General features: G+C 38.9%; 1 protein-coding gene across 4 annotated transcripts in view; it reads right to left on the bottom strand.

The window, feature by feature from the left end:
• The window catches only part of CARS2 (cysteinyl-tRNA synthetase 2, mitochondrial), a 65,584-nt gene that overhangs the window by 2,125 nt on the left and 45,120 nt on the right, over nt 1-18,339 (bottom strand). For all 4 annotated transcript variants that reach the window (XM_069094104.1, XM_069094103.1, XM_069094106.1 and 1 more), the window contains 3 exons: nt 10,807-10,945; nt 8,772-8,895; nt 5,885-5,983 (listed from right to left, as the gene is read on the bottom strand). In XM_069094104.1, coding sequence (XP_068950205.1) covers nt 5,885-5,983; nt 8,772-8,895; nt 10,807-10,945 — 362 coding nt within the window. The remainder of the gene's footprint in view (nt 1-5,884; nt 5,984-8,771; nt 8,896-10,806; nt 10,946-18,339) is intronic.

Genomic DNA, 18,339 nt, shown 5'->3' with positions numbered 1-18,339 from the left:
AAATTTCCTTAACAGAAAAAAATTAGAAATCCAGTAGGCTAAAACCTGGGCACAAATTGTGACAAAATTCATATTAAGTAACTGAAAAAAAGTCTGACAGATAAAATCTAAATAGAATTGACAAAAACAGAATACCGAGAATCATTAAGTGGTCAAAATTATGAACAAAGAATTTTCAAAAGAAATTTAAATTGTCAATAACCATCTGAAAACATGTTCAAAATCACTAAAAATCTGAAAAATGAAATTTGAAACAACACTGAGATAGCAATTCTCACTGATCAAATTAACAAAGATGGTAAGGAAAATCCGCTGTTGAAATACAGAAATAATTTTGCCTCCTTTTGGTCAACAAACACCTCTTTAATTTCTGTCTCTTTTGTACTATGAATAGTATTGCTAATATCACATCAACTAATAACCATGACAGTAGACATCCTTGCTTCATGCCCATCTTGATGAAGAAGCTTTCAATATTTCTCCATTAGGAATAATTAGAGTTTAAAGAACTAGAAACAAAGTAGATGTCCATCAATCAGCAAATGGCTAACCTAATTGCGGTACGTGAATGTAATGGAATATTAACTGTGCTGTGAGAAATGTCAAACAGGAAGCATAAAGAAGAATATGAAGAAGAAGGGGCGGCCAGGTGGCTCAGCAAGTAAGAGCACTGGCTCCAGTGTTGGGATGACCTGGAGATCGAATCCCGGGCTCAGACACTCAACACCACACCCAGAAATAACTGGCCGTGTAACCTTGAGCAAAAGTTATTTAACCCCAATTGCTTAGGAAAAAAAGAAGACTATGAAGAAGAGTCTGATATATATCCAAAGCCTGATAACTACATTACCCCAAGGCGTTCTCTCTGCCAAGCTAACTATCTGGATGTTCACAAGGCACAGTGTCCAGTCCTGACACCATCCTGGTGATCTTTGGGAAGCACTGTAGCTCATCAGTGTTCTTCTCTAAAGGTGGCACTCGGATGTGAATACAAGTATGGTCTTGCACTGTGAACCCCAAGTATGGTCTAACAGAGTACGGAGGACTATGCCCTCCTAGCTCATTTTCTTCTCATACAACCTAAGATCATATTAAATTTTTGGCAGTCATGCTACACTAAGGACTCATATAAGGCAAGTAATCCAATGATGTCACGGAAGTCGCTAGACCTTTCTGAATCTCAGTATCCTTATATGTAGAGTGAGGAGAATAATAATGCTAGCATTTCATACCTCACATGACTGATGTAAGGGAAATGTGTGCCAAAGCTTGAAGCACTATATTAATCTATTATCCTCATCCTCAGTGAGTATTTATTTATTCCTTGATTTGAAAACTGTTTTGTTACAGAGACAAAAGTGAAAGGGCCAGATCTGTCCTGAGGAGTGGGGAAAAGGTTAATTAGCTGCTTCTGACAAGGAGAGGAAATACCATGGGAGTGTCCCTGTCCTTTCATGATTTCATCCTGAGAAACATCTGATCTAAAAAAAACCAACAGGGATCTTCTGGACACTTTAGATGTACATTTGAAAATGTGTAGAATGTAAGCAGGGTTTAAAGAGCTTGGGGAGTGAAAAAGGTGGGGAGTGGAAGAGCACTGGCTAGACTAAAGGAGACTTGGGTCACAATTCTTGCAGAATCGATATTTGTGTTCAGAGTAAAAGATAGACTCATTCTGGGGAAAAAAGGAACATTTTTTGTAAAATGCCCTGCATTCTGAGTCACTCATTCATTCAAAATATGTTTTACAAGCACTTACAGCAAGGATTTGGCTTTTTTTTCTCATCTTTTAAAGGCAGTTAGACAAAACTGAAAATGGTGATAAAATACAAACTAGAAACAAAGGGTCCAAATCATGGTTTTAAAAAAAACCAAACAAACTGAAACACACACATGAAAACCCTTACTATCCCCAAATTCCTTAAGTGTTCTCAACATATAACAAAACCCGAAAAAGATAATATTGATGGAACTCTTCAAAGAGAAATGATCGCAACAAGTCAAACACTCCCTGAAAACAGGAATGATTCCTTTGTATCCCCCACAACACCTGCCACAGTTTTACATGTTGTTAGTGTTTAGTTTCTCCATTGAATGAATGAGTATAAATTTTGGTGTGCTTTTTAGAAATGTCATTGATAGAAGCAGAGCCAAGATGGTAGAGAAAAAGCTGGAAGCTGCACAAGCTCTCCCCAGTTTCCCTTCAAATAACTTTAAATTAAACCTGAAAACAAATTCTGGAGTGACATTACTCACAAAAGGACAGGGTGAAACTATTTTCTAGCCCAAGATAACTTAGAAGGATTTCACGAAAGGTTTGTCTCCCTTGGGTAAAAAGGGAGTGAAGCCCAGCCCAGGTGGTGTTCAGGCAAGCCAAGAGGAGGTCCCTAGCCCCAGCACAGATTAGCGATCAAGGCCCCACTGCAGGCCAGAGGCATAGCAGGCCAGCTGTAAAGTCTCCAGTCCCAGTGCAACACGTGGGACTGCCAGCCCTGGAAACTCCTGAGCAACAGGCACAATGACACCAAACACCCCCAGCACAGTGGGCAAACCACCAGCTCTGGAGGTCCTGGGGGCAGCAAGTCAGTGACCAAATCCCTAGCCCCCAGCATAAGAAGCTTTGGACAGTGTCCCCTGTGACCCAGGAACAGAGTGCAACTTTAAGTCATGAAAAATGAGAAAAAAACAAAAATGTCCTGACCATAATAAGAAAGCGACTATGGTCATAGGGAAGATCAAAACACAAACTTGGAAGAAGACAACAATGTCAAAACACCTACACATGATCCCTCGAAGAGAAATATGAAATGATCTCAAGCCCAAAAAGTCCTCCTGGAAAAGCTCAAAGAGGTAGAAGAAAAACTGGGAAAAGAAATGAGAAGTACAAAAGAATCATGAAAAAAAGAGTCAACAGCTTGGTAAAAGAAACACAAAAATTCACTTAAGAAAACTCCTTAAAAAGTAGAATTGGTCAAATGGAAAAGGAGTTACAAAATTAACTGAAGAAAATAATTCCTTAAAAATTAGAATTGGGTAAATGGAAGCTAATGACTCTATGAGATATCAAGAATCAATCAAACATGGGGCGGCCAGGTAGCACAGCGAGTAAGAGCACCGGCTCCAATGTCAGGATGACCTGTGGATCGAATCCGGGCTCAGACACTTAGCACCCACCCAGAAACACCTGGCCGTGTAACCTTGAGCAAGTTACTTAACCCTGATTGCTTAAAAAAAAAAAAAGAATCAATCGAACAGAATTGAAAGGATGAAAAAATTATAAGAAAATGTAAAATACTTCATTGGAAAAACAAATGACCTGGAAAACAGATCCAGGAGAGATCATTTATGAATTACTGGACTACCTGAAAGCCATGATAAAAAAAAAAAAAAGGGCTGGACAACATCTTTCAAGAAATTATCAAGGAAAACTGCCCTAATATTCAAGAACCAGAAGGTAAATTAATAACTGAAAGAATCCACTGATCAACCCCTGAAAGAGATTCTAAAATGAAGAGAGTCCCAGGAATATTATGGCCAAATTCCAGGACTCTCAGGTCAAAGAGAAAATACTGCAAACAGCCAGAAAGAAACAACTCAAACATTGAGGAGTCATGGCTAGGCTTACACAAGATTTAGCAGCTTCTACATAAAGGATTGTAGGCTTGGAATATGATATTCTGGAAGGCAAAGGAGCTTGGATTATAACAAAGAATCAATTACCAGCAAAACTGAGCAAAAAAGTAATTACTTTAAATTATATTGCACCTGTAAACTCAGTGTTTCCATTAGCCATTATGGTACAGAAATAAATGCAAACTCTTGAACTTTATTTCAAGGTCCTTACCAAAGGAATCGGATCCACAAATTCAATCACAATGAGTCCACCTAGCTGGACTTCAGCTCACAAGCTCACACAAGATAAATTTGGCACAGGTAAGGGATAGGGGATTTCTTCATAAGAACCTAAAGTTTTAATATTTCTGGGCAAGTTGGACATCAAAATGTTGTGAGGTACCCTTTGACACAGCAACAGGTCTGTATCCCAAAGAGATTTAAAAACAAAAAAGGGAAAAGGACTTATTTGTACAAAAATATTTATAGCAGCTCTTTTTGTGGTGGCAAAGAACTGGACACTTAGGAGATACCCAACAACTGGGGAACAGAATGGAATACTACTGTGCTATGAGAAATGACTGGCAGAATGCTCTCAGAAACACCTGGAAAGACTTCCATGAACTGATGCAAAGTAAAATGAGCAGAACCAGGAGAATCCTGCCCACAGTAACAGCAATATTTTATGATGATCAACTACAAATGATTTAGCTAATCTCAGCAACACAATGATCCAAGATAATTCCAAAAGACTTATGATGAAAAATGCTGTCCACCTCCAGAGAAAGAACTGATGGAGTCTGAATGTAGATTGAAGCATACATTTTTTGGTCTGCTTTTTCTTTCACAAAATGACTAATATGGAAATGTTTTACATAATCGCACCTGTATAAGCTATGCCAAATCGCCTGACATCTCAGGAAGAGATGGGGAGGGAGAGAATTTGAACTCAAAATTTTAAAAAACAAATGTTAAAAATTGTTTTTACATTTCAATTAGGGTAAAAATTATAGTAAATTTAAAAAAAAATGTTCTGAGGAAAGAAAACTCATCTTTGCATATCAGTCTCTGGGCAGCTCCAGATAACACTGTTAAGTAATTGACTACACTGGTCAGGTTTACTACTGCTCTAGACCTCTGAGTCTGGTTTCTGTATGTGTTTGTCCTTAAAAAGAGTATACCTCAAAAGGTTTCATGGATGTGATGGTCCAAGTGACAGGCAAATGATACAAAGATACTAGAGACTAGAGAATTCAAGATGAGAGAAATATTCAGGTCATGTGCCTCAAGATGAAGAAGAAACACAGACATAGGAATGTGGATAATAGTTCTTCAAATGGCCATTAATGCCAAAGAGTCATTTTTAATCTAATTCATTTATTACTGTTTTTCTTCCTTCCTAACTCATCCTTTTTATATACTTTTTAAAAAAATTAGATTTTTATATCTTTTGTTCTAACATCAACTACTTTCCCACCATCCCTCTCCTTCCCCCTTCCAGAGATTTATACTTTATAACAGAGAATTTCTTTTGTTTTTATAAAAAAAGGGTAGAAAGATCAGCAAAACCAATCAACAGAACAAATAAAAATCTGTTCTATGCAATATTCCACACCAATGAACTCCACATCTCTGCAGGCTGGGGGGGGGGGAGGGAGGGAGAGACAGACTAAAGGGAAAGGGAGGAAGGGGAAGGTGCCTTATCATATCTCCTTTTCGGTTCTTGATATATTGTAAGAGGCAGCTAGGTGTATGGAGTTCTGGACCTGGAGTTAGGAAGAACGGAGCTCAAATCTGGCCTCAGACACTTACTAGCTTTCTGCCCCAATTTCCTCAAATGTAAAACAGGGCTCATAATAGCACCTACCTCCCAGGCCTGGTGTATCAAGTAAGATCATATTGGTAAAGTGTTTAGCACAGTGCCTGGCACAGAGTAGAAACCTAATAAATGCTTATTTCCTCCCACTCCAGGTTCCTGGCATACCAACTGTTAGCCCTGAGTCTATTTCTGTTCTGTAACAGGGCAATATCCTGCCCCCCACCCCCAAGTTCTTTTTAGCTCTTTTCCTGGTATTGCATAGATTTACTTCTCTCAGTGGGCAAGGGGCAGTTACCACATTTCAAACTACTGCTTTTCTCTTGCTGACTCCAGAACACATTCTTGTCACATGAAAAATGTTCAGTAAGTGAAAATTTTAGCAAAAAGAAAGATTATTGGACTGGCAGAGAGAGAATATTGTTATTGTTAAGATTTCTGGAGAGTATGACTTACCTGTCTACTTGATAGAGAAATTCCAACTGTGTCCAAAAAGCTTTCAATATAGGATACTATGGCACCATATACAGCAGGACTTCTAGGACAGTTTGCTTCCTGTTATAAATTATAAATTATGTTTATAACTCAGTCTTTAAGTGTGAAAAGAGAAAATTTGGATTCTATGCCTAAATATAAACATACTTCAGGAAGGCTGAAGAGCTGAAAACCCTCCCTGCCCTTCATGTTTTAAAAACAACCATTCCTTTACTGGTAGCTAAAAGTTAATGGGTTTTTACCTCTAGCTTGCCTGAGGAAGATTTAAATGGCTTTGCTTCTAATTTATACTGATGTGTGACCCTGGGCTAGTTACTTAACCTCTCAATGCCAGGCAACTCTTTAAGATAAAGTTGCCAAGTAATTGTTGATCTGGATTCAGAGAGGAGATTTTTCTCAGTGGGAATTCAGTGAAATCACTCCTCCAAACCCCAACTCATTTGTAGTATGCTTTTACATACACTATTTCATTTGATTCTTGCAAGCAGGGTAGTTAATACCACCAGATAATTTTACTTATGTGGCAACTCAGGCTCAGAAGTGCCTGGCCCAAGGCCAGGCAGCTAGAAAGGGGCACAGGTTAAGACTCAAAACCAGGTCTTCTGAATTCCTCCTAGACCAATGTACCTCAGATGTTTTTTCACATTCCATTCTTTCATTTTTTCCTCATCAACAACTCTGTGGAACTTCAGTCTATGGGACTAAATTTTAATATAGAATTTTCTAGGGGACAGAATTTCTGACCTAGAGCAAATCTGAGATAAGTTTTTAAAAACCCATTCAACAAAAGGGTCAGGAAATGACCCAACTTTGCGGGCAGCCACATTTCTATAGGCTTATTATTACTCCTAGTGGTAAAGTCTATAAGCAGATACAGTCTATAAGAGCATGGTCAGGGTTTTACAAGATCTAACGGCAGAGTGACACAAATGTTTTTAATGGATATCTGGCAGATTCTGTAACGGGCGTCACTAGACTGGTGAGAAAGAAGCATGTGCTAGTGGACATCCTGCACTCCTCTGTAAAGCTGTCTGAGAGCAAAAGTAACATCAAACTCCAACTGTTCTGTGTTCATCAATGGTTACACTAAATTTGCTTATTTGCAACTCAGTAAATCAGTCTCTGATCTATATTCATTCTTGGCACAGTAGCTGGGAAATAAATCTTAATTACTTCACTTGACTTTCACCTCCCCCAGGGAGAAGGAAAAGAAGAAGAGAAGATGATCTGTCCAAAGATGGAACTGTACTTTGGTAATAAGTCTGCTGCATTTTGATCTAGGACACATTCCTTCTACTTGGCTTCTAAAGCATTGGGCAGATAGGTAGAAAAGTAGATAGGGCACTGGGTCTGAAGTCAGGAAGACCAGAGTTCAAGTCTGACCCTAGACACCTACCTACTAGCTACCTGGGCAAGTCACTTAACCTGTTTGCCTCACTTTCCTGAACTGTAAAATAGGGATAATAATGACACCTACCCAACAGTACTGTTGTGAGGATCTAATGAGCTATCTGTAAAGCTTTTAGCACAGTGAGATTCCAGTCTAAGTCAGGAGACACAGGAAGTGGGGAGGAGAAGGGAAGGAAAATGAAATTAAATAGAGTAAAAGGGGAAAAATTTGCACTCCTTAAGCCCATGAAGGGTGAGGTTAAGATGGCAAAGCAAAGGAAGGAAGTTGTGGGACTACGTAAAGAACTTTCTTTTCCATGCAAAAAGATCTCAATCTCATTAGCTTGCAGCTCACATATACAACATTGCCGAGTCTTTGTGTTCTTTGCTTAATTCATTTGTTGTTTTCCCACTGCTGCACTTACTTCTCTGATTCATCAATGCCTTCTATGGACTCAAGGGTTGGCTTACAATTTTTCTTATTTAATATTTAAGATATTCTCATGTTGGAAGCAAATCTAAGTATAATTTTTCTTTCTGGTTGCTGAATTAATTAATTAGAATAAAAGAAGGTAGAAATTCCTTCTAGTGAATGCATTCTCTATTCCCAGATACCTGACCAAATCTCTACATGTAAAATTAACCATATTTTAAAAGTTCCCTGTTTGATCTTTGACAAAATTTGCTTTAAAATGTTATTAATCTCAAAGAATCACAGAATTCTGAACTTGAAAGGAACTTTAGAGATCTTCTAGTCCAAGTCCCTCATTTCCCAGATGACGGCACCGAGACCCATAGGTTAAATGACTTGCCTGAAGTCATAAACCAATTTAATGTAAGAGCCAAGGGTACCAGGTGTGCTACCAGAAAGGCTGAGGCTGATGGATTGGCTTGAGCTCAAGAGTTCTGAGCTGCAGTACAGCTAAAACCAGAGTGAGTGTCCACACTAAGTCTGGCACCAATACAGAGAATCATTAGGCTGTTTAAGGAGGGGTGAACTGGACCAGCTGGAAAAATGGAGCAGGTGAAAGCTTCTGTGTTGATCAAAACTGGGAATCAAGCCTGTGAGTGGCCACTTCACTACCAGCCTGGAGAAGATATGGAGAGCCAGTCTTTAACTCCTCATTCCCACTGTCACCCCCAACCCACCCCCCCGCAAAAAGAGTCAAGAGTAGAACCCAAGTCCCTGACACAGGATCTGGGGCATACTGACTTCTTCACAAGTCTTAGCTATTGCATCACAGTAAGGCAAGGGAGGAAAGAAATTTCCCCAAATGCTGAAACACAAAAGAACTACATGTTCTTGGGTTGCAGTTGTTAAAATACAGGTCTCTCAAATAAAGTTAGTAGGATTCCCTTCTCATCATTCTTTATAAAGATAACAACCTAATCTGTCTGTATTAAGCAACAGAACTGTGGACAGCTGTCATTTTCTGAATTCTATATCCTAATGGGTTACCTTAGTAACAGCCTTAAGCTGTCTGTTGCCATGGTGAATGAGGTCCATAATTGCATCAACAGCCCTGGGAGTGTCAAAGTCATCTGCAAATGCAGCCTTGATTGCTACTTTGGTGCTAGTCAGTCTTTAGGAGAAAAAGTATTAGAGACAAGAAGGCATCAAAGTAGTAGATTCGTCAGCTATCCCAAATAGGAAACTTTTAAGAATGACAAAAAACAACAATCATTTCCTTAATCATAGAGAAAGTAGGTAATTCATACAGTCAAGGAACTCATGCCACTCTTAAAAAAAACGTTCTTTTCCAGTAGAACATTATATAGTGGTGATTTGGGATTTTTCTGGCTCCATCACCCTTGATTAGCAGCCTTCAACTCTCTTTACCCATCTTTCTAGCTCGCTGTAGTCTTTTATCTTTTCTTCCCCACTTGAGGCCCATGAAAACATATGGTTTAGATCTCCCCACTCTTTAGATTTTCCTAAAAGTACCTTGTCTGGATCTTTTTTTTTTGCTCTATTTGTTTTGCTTTTTCTGTTTGTGTCATATTGTCCCTCACCTCTAGTAAAATATAAGCTCAAGGGTAGTGATTGCATCATATTTTATCTATGCCTCAAATATCTCCAAAACTGTTAAGAGCTGGAAAAAGGCTTGGGCAACAACTATGGCAAATGAGGATACTGTGGCATGGAAAAATAACTATGTCTCAAATCACAAAGCATTTAAATGGCAGAAGAACTGGAGCCCAAAACCTGATTCTGATCCTAAGGGGTTCTTTGCATTTCTCTGTCCACCAGTGACAGAACTGCTGAAGACCAATTCAAAGGGTTCAGACTGTTACAGACTGTACAAATGATAACCTTTTAAAAGGCAAGGACTCTGTCGATTAAACCCACCATAAGCATATAAGCATTTTCCTAAGAGGTTTTTTTAAACAATTATGAATTTAGCAATCATGAATTATTAATTAAGCAATTACGAAAACTACTCAGAATAATGGTATAACTACACCATACTTTATAAGTTTATCATAAAATATACAAAATCAAAAGAGAAGAGAATCTTGAATTCATAGGAAAAATTATTGTGCTTATGACCCCAAATCTCAACACCTAAAATTGCTTTGGACAGCTATCACAGAATAAGAATCAGGAAACTTGGTATAACCTAACTCCACTACTAGCTATTTGCATAACTAACGCACGTGATCTAACCATACAAAATCTCACAATTGTTAGAATCTCAAAAGACAGAAGTGACCTCAGATATCCACCATGAAACCTTTACATAACAGTGACAGAAGTCAGACAGTCTTTGCTCAACAACCTTAGCACTCAGCACATAACTGGAATTACATAAATGCTTATTACTCTACGCTCACAGTGGCTGTAAAGTTCAGATGAGACAACACATGTGAAGCACTTGGCAAACATGACAGTGCCATAAGTACTAGCTTTAGAATGTTATCATGATCATCGTTACAGCTATCACATCTCCCCCACCAGTTCTACTCTTCTCTAGGTTAAGTGTCTCTGGCCTTCAGTCAAGCCTCTGATGGTCGAGGCCAGTCTTTTCATTCTCATGATTGCGCTGCTCAAGCCGTGCTCAAATTTGTCAGAACGATTCCCAAAACACAGTCCCCCATATAACCAAACAGATGATCTCACCAATGCAGAATACAGAATGACTATCACTTTCTTTTACTGCTTCTCTCTGTAGCTTTAAATACTCTCCTATTAATGTAGTCTAAGACTGTATAAGCTTTTGGGCTTCTATGTTACACTACGCAACTTGAAAAGCTCTATATTACCCAGATCACTTTTATATGAACACTCCTATCCTTAACCATGCAGATGACTTTCTGAACCCAGGCTTTATGATATTTAGCCTAACAGGCTGCTCTATTAAGATCTTTTTAGATTCTCACTGTTTCCTTCCTTTCTTGAATGCACAAGCCTTATCAAGTCTAGGAGGAACAAATAACGAAGGTCAGTTACCTTTTTGGAACCCTCAAATGAACCATTTAGATGCCCATCGTACCTCTCCCAGAGCAGGTCCTCCCTGACAGGATCACACATCAGCTGTCCTTTCATATACGCACTGGCATCATCCATGAACGACGCTATCCCAATGAGGTGGTGCTTGGCTTCATGCATGTTGTCATCACTGTAGTCTATTGCTAAAAAAGCAGAGATTTCCATTAAGGCTGTGAAAGCTAACATGTCACAAAACGAATATGGAAAATGCACACGTAAATTCCATTCAGGAGAAACATCATGTGGAAGAAGATCATCGGAGCAGCAGTCACGAAGGCTTGGATTTGATTCCTGGCTCAGCCCCCACTGGTTGTGTAACCTTGGACAAGTCTGCTTAACTTCTCTGAGAAGCAGTTACATCATCTGCAAAACTGGGGTCACATTGGTCTTAAATATTGCTTTGTCTATTATAGGGCACATGTATTTAAACACAGCAAGACTTCCTACTGGTATTTTCCCAGGAGATCCTGAACCTTGCTGTCAGCCCTAATAAATTACAATCCCTTAGAAATCAAGCAGAAGAACTGATTATTTATTGGAACTCATGCTTCTCCAAAAATATTATTTGGGTGTATGTGACCCTAATTATGACATGACCTGACACTTATTTCCTCCTTGAGAGAAAAATCACTGTCCAAAGGAAACCTGCAGAAAGACCATTTAGTTCAACTAAACGAACAGGTCAGCCTGTCAACCATATTTCCACTTAATATGGGCACAAGAGCTGACTCGGCATGAGAGTATAAGAGAGTTCATCTTCCACATTACTGAAAGAATGGAAATATCTGGAGAAATATCATCAGTGACTACATTATACAGTACATCCTTCACGGATGCTAGAGAAGGGGAAGTAGAGTCAAATCTTTATTCAACACATAATATTTAATAATATAGGAGGAAAAAAGGAGGCTTGAGAAAATTCTTCTAAAAGCAAAATTTAACTACCTGGCTAATAAAATTCCACCCTGACATTAGAAATGAAGACCTGATGGTGGCATAGATTAGACACAATGAATCACAACAGCAACACCAGAGTTGGAGGAGAATCCCAACTCATCTAATCCAACCTGCAATTCAACAAAACTCCCTTTTACACTTGCTCTAGTAAGCGTTCATCCCCCTCTCCCTCTTCCTAAATCTTATCCCTCAATCCCTGGAAGGGTGTCCAGGTAAAAAAAGCAGTAGAAAACACATGACAGGGATGAGGGAGGGAAAGTACTTAATCTCTCCTATACTAAGGCCTACCCACACAACTTTGGGATAAGGCTGCCATGCATTAAAACTTTTGTGTTCTTCATTAAAAAGAAAAAAAGCTTTAAAAATAATGTGTAGATTTTATTCTACATTTTAAAATAATAATAAGCTGAACAGAATAGAGATCCATGGCTTCATATACATTCCTCATTTACATATGGAAATACTCCCTTTTTTAGCATTTATTAAATTTGGATTAATTAAAATTTTTTAAATAAGAAAGATAAGGTTGGCAAAGTCACTCTTTGTCTTTTCATTCATTTACTTTCCAAATTTTTTAGAATACTATACAGACACTGTCACCATGTTCCTTTATATTTAAGCAAATCTTCAGTCAAAAATCTAGAGAGTCTCAGAAGCAGCTTGGTGTGGATAGAGTTGACCTCAAGTCAAAAAGACCTGAGCCCAAATCTGTCTTCAGACAGTAAATATCTGTGTGACTCCGGGCAAGTATTAACCTCTTTTGCTTGGTTTCCTCATCTGTAAAATGGGGATAACAATAGCACCTACCTTCCGAGCTTATTGTGGGGATCAGATCAGATGATATCTGAAAACTGTTTAGCACAGTGTCTACCACATAGTAGATGCTTAACAAATGTTTGTGTCTTTCCTTCTTACCCACCAGAGGCAAAAAAAACTTGAAAAAGGAAAAAAAGTTGGAGAAAGTTCTGAAGATAAACTCAGAAACTAAATTATCAATTACATCAGAAGTTGGAAATAAGACTGCAGAATAAGGGCTTGCCTCTGGATAGTTTGTGAGAGGGCATCAAAGACTTATAAAAGTCATTCTGACTCAGTGATTAAGAACTTGAAAGAAATATCCAGAAGAGAGAAGGGATTCTTCTCTAGTCTTCATCCTAATTCCCTTAAAAGAAAAAGCTCTAAACACAGGGAAAAGCATCTACCCTTGGCTTTAACTCAAGTCTACACAATGCTGAATCTGGAATGTTCAAAATGAGTTGTAGAAAAAAGTTTAATTTCAATAGGTTTTGTGAACCAGAAAAAAATTTAAAAGAAAAGAGAAAAACAGCTCATCAACAAGTCTCCCATCCCCCAAACTGCCAATTCTGGGGAGGGTATAAACAAACGAGCAATGAACATTTAAAACTTTTATTCAAACATAGTATTTCAAGAAATAAGCTTCTATTTTCTTGATGGGGGAAGGCAGGGCAATTGGGTTGAGTGACTTGCCCAAGGTCACATGGCTAGTTTTTGTGTTAAGTGTCTGAGGCCAGATTTGGGCTCGGTGCTCTGTTCACGGCACCACCAAGCAACCCTTAAACAAAGATTGGGTTTGGCTCATGTCTAGGGCCTCCCCAAAAGAGATTTACAGGGACCCTTCTAAAAAGGAACTCCATTACAACACAGATTCGGGAAAGAGCAGCTATTTATTTCCTCCACCACAAAGGTTACAGGGAAATGATAGATTTCATTGTCTTGGCAGTGGACATCTTCTTCAAGAATGTTGTTGTGCTTTCAGGGAGCACTTTCCATAGAACCTCTAGCACAAACTGAGGCAGCAGAACTCTTGAATTCCCAAGGTAGCCAATGGACTTGAAAAATCCATCCATCAGGATCATATTTCAGTCATATGTGTTGACACAAGCACAAAGCAGAAGAAGCTACTAGTGCCATGAGAGCCAGACTGAGGCTTGCCTAAATAAGCACAAAGTCTCATTGTCTATGGTGGGGTGGGGGTGGGGGTATAAGAAATCAGCTCTTCCCCACCATTACCTCAGCAAACCCAAGGGAAAACTATTGGAGTCCCAAATCACTATTCAGAAGGAAGGAGAAAGGAAGAAGAAAGCAAGAGTGTAATCTGTCTTTCTCTTTAAAGTCAACTGAGCAGGTGTTCCAGTCTTCTGATGTGGTCTCTTATCATAGCAATAGGAAATCTGTGAGATCCAACACAGGGACCAACCAGAAGGCCCAAACACATTTTTCTAGAAGCAGCCAGAACTTAAGACTTGGCACTCATGCTCCATGGGGTGGCTCTTGCAAGGCCCATTCCACAGGTTATATTCAGAACAAGGTAAACTTATCAGATTTTCAGATGACACCAATTAGGGGAGATAGCTAACACGTAGGATGGTAGAATCAAGACCCTGCCCCGCCCCTCCCTCCCAAAAAGAAATAAGCTTCTATCAAACTTGGACAGAATCTAACACACACACTTTTATAAATTAATTTACAAACTTTTAAAAATTCCCCAAAATACTTCTTTCCAACTCTTTGTTAATAAGGAACACAAACATCACCTGGGTATCTATCAGAAAGGTAAGAAGAAACTTAAAAGCACTCAGTGCTCGGCAGCAAAAAATGCAGCTGAGAGTAGAAGGGAAACAGCTGAGGGGAAAAAAAATCTTAGTAGCAATTTTCTCTGCTAAAGGTCTCATTTCTAAGATATATAAGAACTGATTAAATTTATAAGAATAAGATCTATTCCCCAATTGATAAATGATCAAAGGACATAAAGAGGCAGTTTTCAAAGAAGTCCAAGCTATTAATAGACATGTGAAAAAATGCTCCAAGTCACTAATAACTACAGCTAGCACCTCACATCCCTCAGACTGACAAAAAAGGGGAAATGACAAAATCTGGAAGAGCTGGAGGAAAAGAGATATTATTACACTGCTGGCAAAGCTGTGAATTGGTTTAACCCTTCTGGAAAGTAATTTGGAACTATGTCCCCAAAATATGCTTTGACCCAGTGATTATTAGGCCTATACTCCAAAGATATCAAAGAAAGAAGACCCAAATGTACAAAACCTGTTTTTAAATTTATTTTTTATAGCAGTTCTTTCTGTAGCAATAAAGCAAGAACCTAATCAATTAAGGAACAATTGAACATGTTACAATATGTAATGGAACATCATTCCACCATAAGAAAAGATAAAATGGGATGGTTTCAGAGACCTGTAGATATGTTTGAACTGAAGCAGGGTGAAGTGATCAGGAGAATCTGAACAATTGATACAATAATGACAATGTTGTAAAGACACACTACTTTGAAAGACTTAACTCTGATCAATTCAAAGACTAGCTATAATTTTAGAAGTCCAATTTTAGAAGACCAAGAGGTGATGCAGAATAAAATATATATTTTTACATAGCCAAATGTGAAGATTTATTTTGTGTGACTATGTATATTTTTTACAGGGGTTTTTTTTTCTTTTTTCTTTTTAGAAGGGGTTGACTTGCCCAAGGTCACACAGCTAGTTAACTATCAAGTATTAAACACCATCCAGGGCCCTTGCCCTAGCTGCCCCTTGTCCTTTTTTTTTTCCAATGGGACTTAGGTGGGGGGAGAAAAATAAATACCTGCTAAATGAAAATTTTCTTAAAAATACAGTGCAGTCTGATTTGAGTGGCCAGGGAATGTCTGTCCTTCTAGAAGCAGCCACCCCTGGGGCAATGTCTGTCCTTCTAGAAGCAGCCACCCCTGGGTCAATGTCTTTTCTGCCATTCCAAAGGCTCCTACTCTAGTCACTTTTCTAGCCACTCACTCTCAGAACAGACCGTGTACATACACTACACTTCCTGACCCCCTGGTCCCTGACAGCCCTCACACTTTCAAAAATGTGTCATTTGCCTAAGAGTCTGGAACTAGGGTCTCTTACAAGGCTGTGCAGAGGATGCAGAGGATTGCAAAGCCCTAGCCAGTGTCACATGCCTCACCTGGCTTCAGAGGTCCTTCCTACAGAAGCACATCTCCTCGCTAGAAGAGCCAGGCCCTCCCTCCCATTAGATATTCTCCAGTGTGGGTCAGACATTTTCTTACAGTGTCTCCATGCCCCATTCAGCCTGATAATCTCCAAAGGCTTCTTCACCAAGATATAGAAAGAACCAGTCCCAGGTTGTTAGGCCACAAGTAGCCATGATAAGAGATATTCACCTTGGTCCTGACAACCAGCTTCTGCAATAGCCCTCGTAGAAAGGCAAGCTGTGCCTGAGCTGGAGGACTTTTAAGGTTACCAGAGGGTACCACTGCTGCCATTACTGCTAGTGCCAGGGCTTATACAGCCTCTGCAGCTGCTGCCTCCTAGGAAATACTCAGGCATTACTTCCAAAACTAAGGTTTTAGCTTTCTTCACTTGCAGTCTTTTACAGTTATGCTGCTTTTGAAATAATGAAGTACCAAGGCTTCAATTTCTTATGTACCTTATTCTTGCTATAAAAGAATTTCTTTTTTTAATAGACCTTTGTTCTTCTAGGCGAATAAGAATAACTCCTAATCAGGAGACAATAAAAATCAGTCTGTTGTTATTGTTATATTACAGTTAAAAAAAAAACAACACAATCCAACCCTGTCCCCTGCCCCCCCCCCAAAAAAAAAAAAAACAGGAGGGAGAACTTCTTGATTGGGCTTCATCAAAATAGAAGTTTGGGAGACTCTAAAAGGTAAAGAGAAAAAAATAAGTTCCAACCAAAATTTAGCTAATGTTGGAATTTATTCTGGAAGGAAATGAAAAAAAGAAGAGTTGCTCAATGAACCTTTAGAGAAACATCTATTACAGCTTTTAAGACCATGGGTACTTATCAGTAGAAATCAAATCTCAATTTAAAGGAAATACCAAGTTCAAAGGCTCAATTAACCTATACCTGCTGCCTACAGAAACCTTAAAAGAACACAGCAAATACACGATTGTCCAAAAAACAAAAAAAAAAACCCTGAGTATTTGAGCCTCTATAAGATGTCTAAGCTCTGTTGCAGATGACTAGTGACTTACTACCTCTTCTTAACCTTCTCTGGATGTTCTATGTTCCATGCTTTAACAGCAGGATGTGCTCAGTCATACCCCCATCTGCTACATTAGAGATGGGATCATTCCTGAGCCGCAAGCTTCCTCTGTATAAATCAGCTAATCAATCAATCAATCAAACATTTATTAGGCAGCTATACATTCCAGGCACTTGCTAAAATGGCTGTTGCCTACACTATAGAGCTACTAGGGTGGAGGACTGCCCTTCTATTACACTGATGGAAACCTGGTGAAACTGGGTGTGCCAAGCCAAAGGGAGAGCCTCTCTGTGAGACCAGAACCACCCGCCCTCCTCTTTCCTCCTCTTGTTTTGGCCAATCCACTTCCCTTTATGGACTTTTTCTGTAAGATGAAAAGCTTCGATCTGATCTCTTGCAGTTTGTGGTTCTATCCTATGATTTTCCTGTCCATCCCCAGTGTCAATCTTGGTCCCACTTCCAACCCAGTCAACCAGCCCCTAGGCTCCTTGTCTTCAATGTAAGGGTGGGCAGGAAGGAAGATGGGCAGGTTGGCCCATGTCTAGCAGCTTCCCTGGTTGTATCCTTCCCTTATTGCCTGACATGGCACCACCCATGTGTGCTCCACGTTAGGCCTTAAGCCTTCCCACAAAAAAGGTCTCTTGCTGGGGAAACTAAAATTGTCCATCAAGATGCAAACCTAACTGCCTAAAACCTATTTATAGGAAATAGCAAATGAAATTTCAAAACAATTACTACCTAAGTAAGATTCGATTACATGGTAAAATGGCTAAGAGAAATATGTAGTATTTCTTTTTAGTTTGGAAAGTTACAATTAAGGTTTGACATTTTTCAAGTGCATTGAAGCAAGAAATGCCAAAGATAGCTCCTCTGCAGAAGATGTTAAAATTAATCAATTCCTAAGTAGGGTCAGAGAATATTAATTCCCTGGTGAAGAGAACACAAAAAGGGCCAGGGTCCAACAGTGAATAGATATTTGCTGTGTATTAGGTCAACGGTAAGTTCCAAACAACTTATAGGAAACTGAATCAGACAAATTTATTGGGTGGGAGAATCTAGGTGAATTGTCACCAACAAAGAAAAAACAAACAAACTAAAGAGCTACCTACCGGATTTCTAAAGCTCTATTTGAATACAGAAAGAAACATACAGAGATTAATTTGTATCGATTCAGAAAGAATGATTATGCACTCATCCAACAGTATTTTATAGAAAAAGAACAAATAAACTAAAGTAACTCCACCTGCTGACTGTGGAGTAAAGTGGTCTCTATGGAGGGAAAAACTTCCTCTATCATTTTCACTTTCAATCTTTTAAGAAATATGAAATTTTTTTCAAAATTTATCTGAATGTTACAGAACGCTATTCTACATACTCAAGGATAAAACACTGTAGAATATAAGCTTCTTGCAGGCAAGGACTACTTCATTTTTGTATCCTTTAACATTTAGCAAACTGCATCACCCATAATAAATACTTAATAAATGTTTGAATTGAACCAAAGGGTGATCATAGGGTATATATTTCAAACAGATCTCTAAA

Source organism: Petaurus breviceps, unplaced genomic scaffold, assembly GCF_028583685.1.
Source record: "Petaurus breviceps papuanus isolate PSGF00001 unplaced genomic scaffold, PetGlider_PUasm1.0 214, whole genome shotgun sequence".
In the NCBI taxonomy this organism is placed as follows: Eukaryota; Metazoa; Chordata; class Mammalia; order Diprotodontia; family Petauridae; genus Petaurus; species Petaurus breviceps.
Note: the sequence above shows the minus strand (reverse complement) of the source record. Positions and strands in the feature narration are given on the sequence as shown.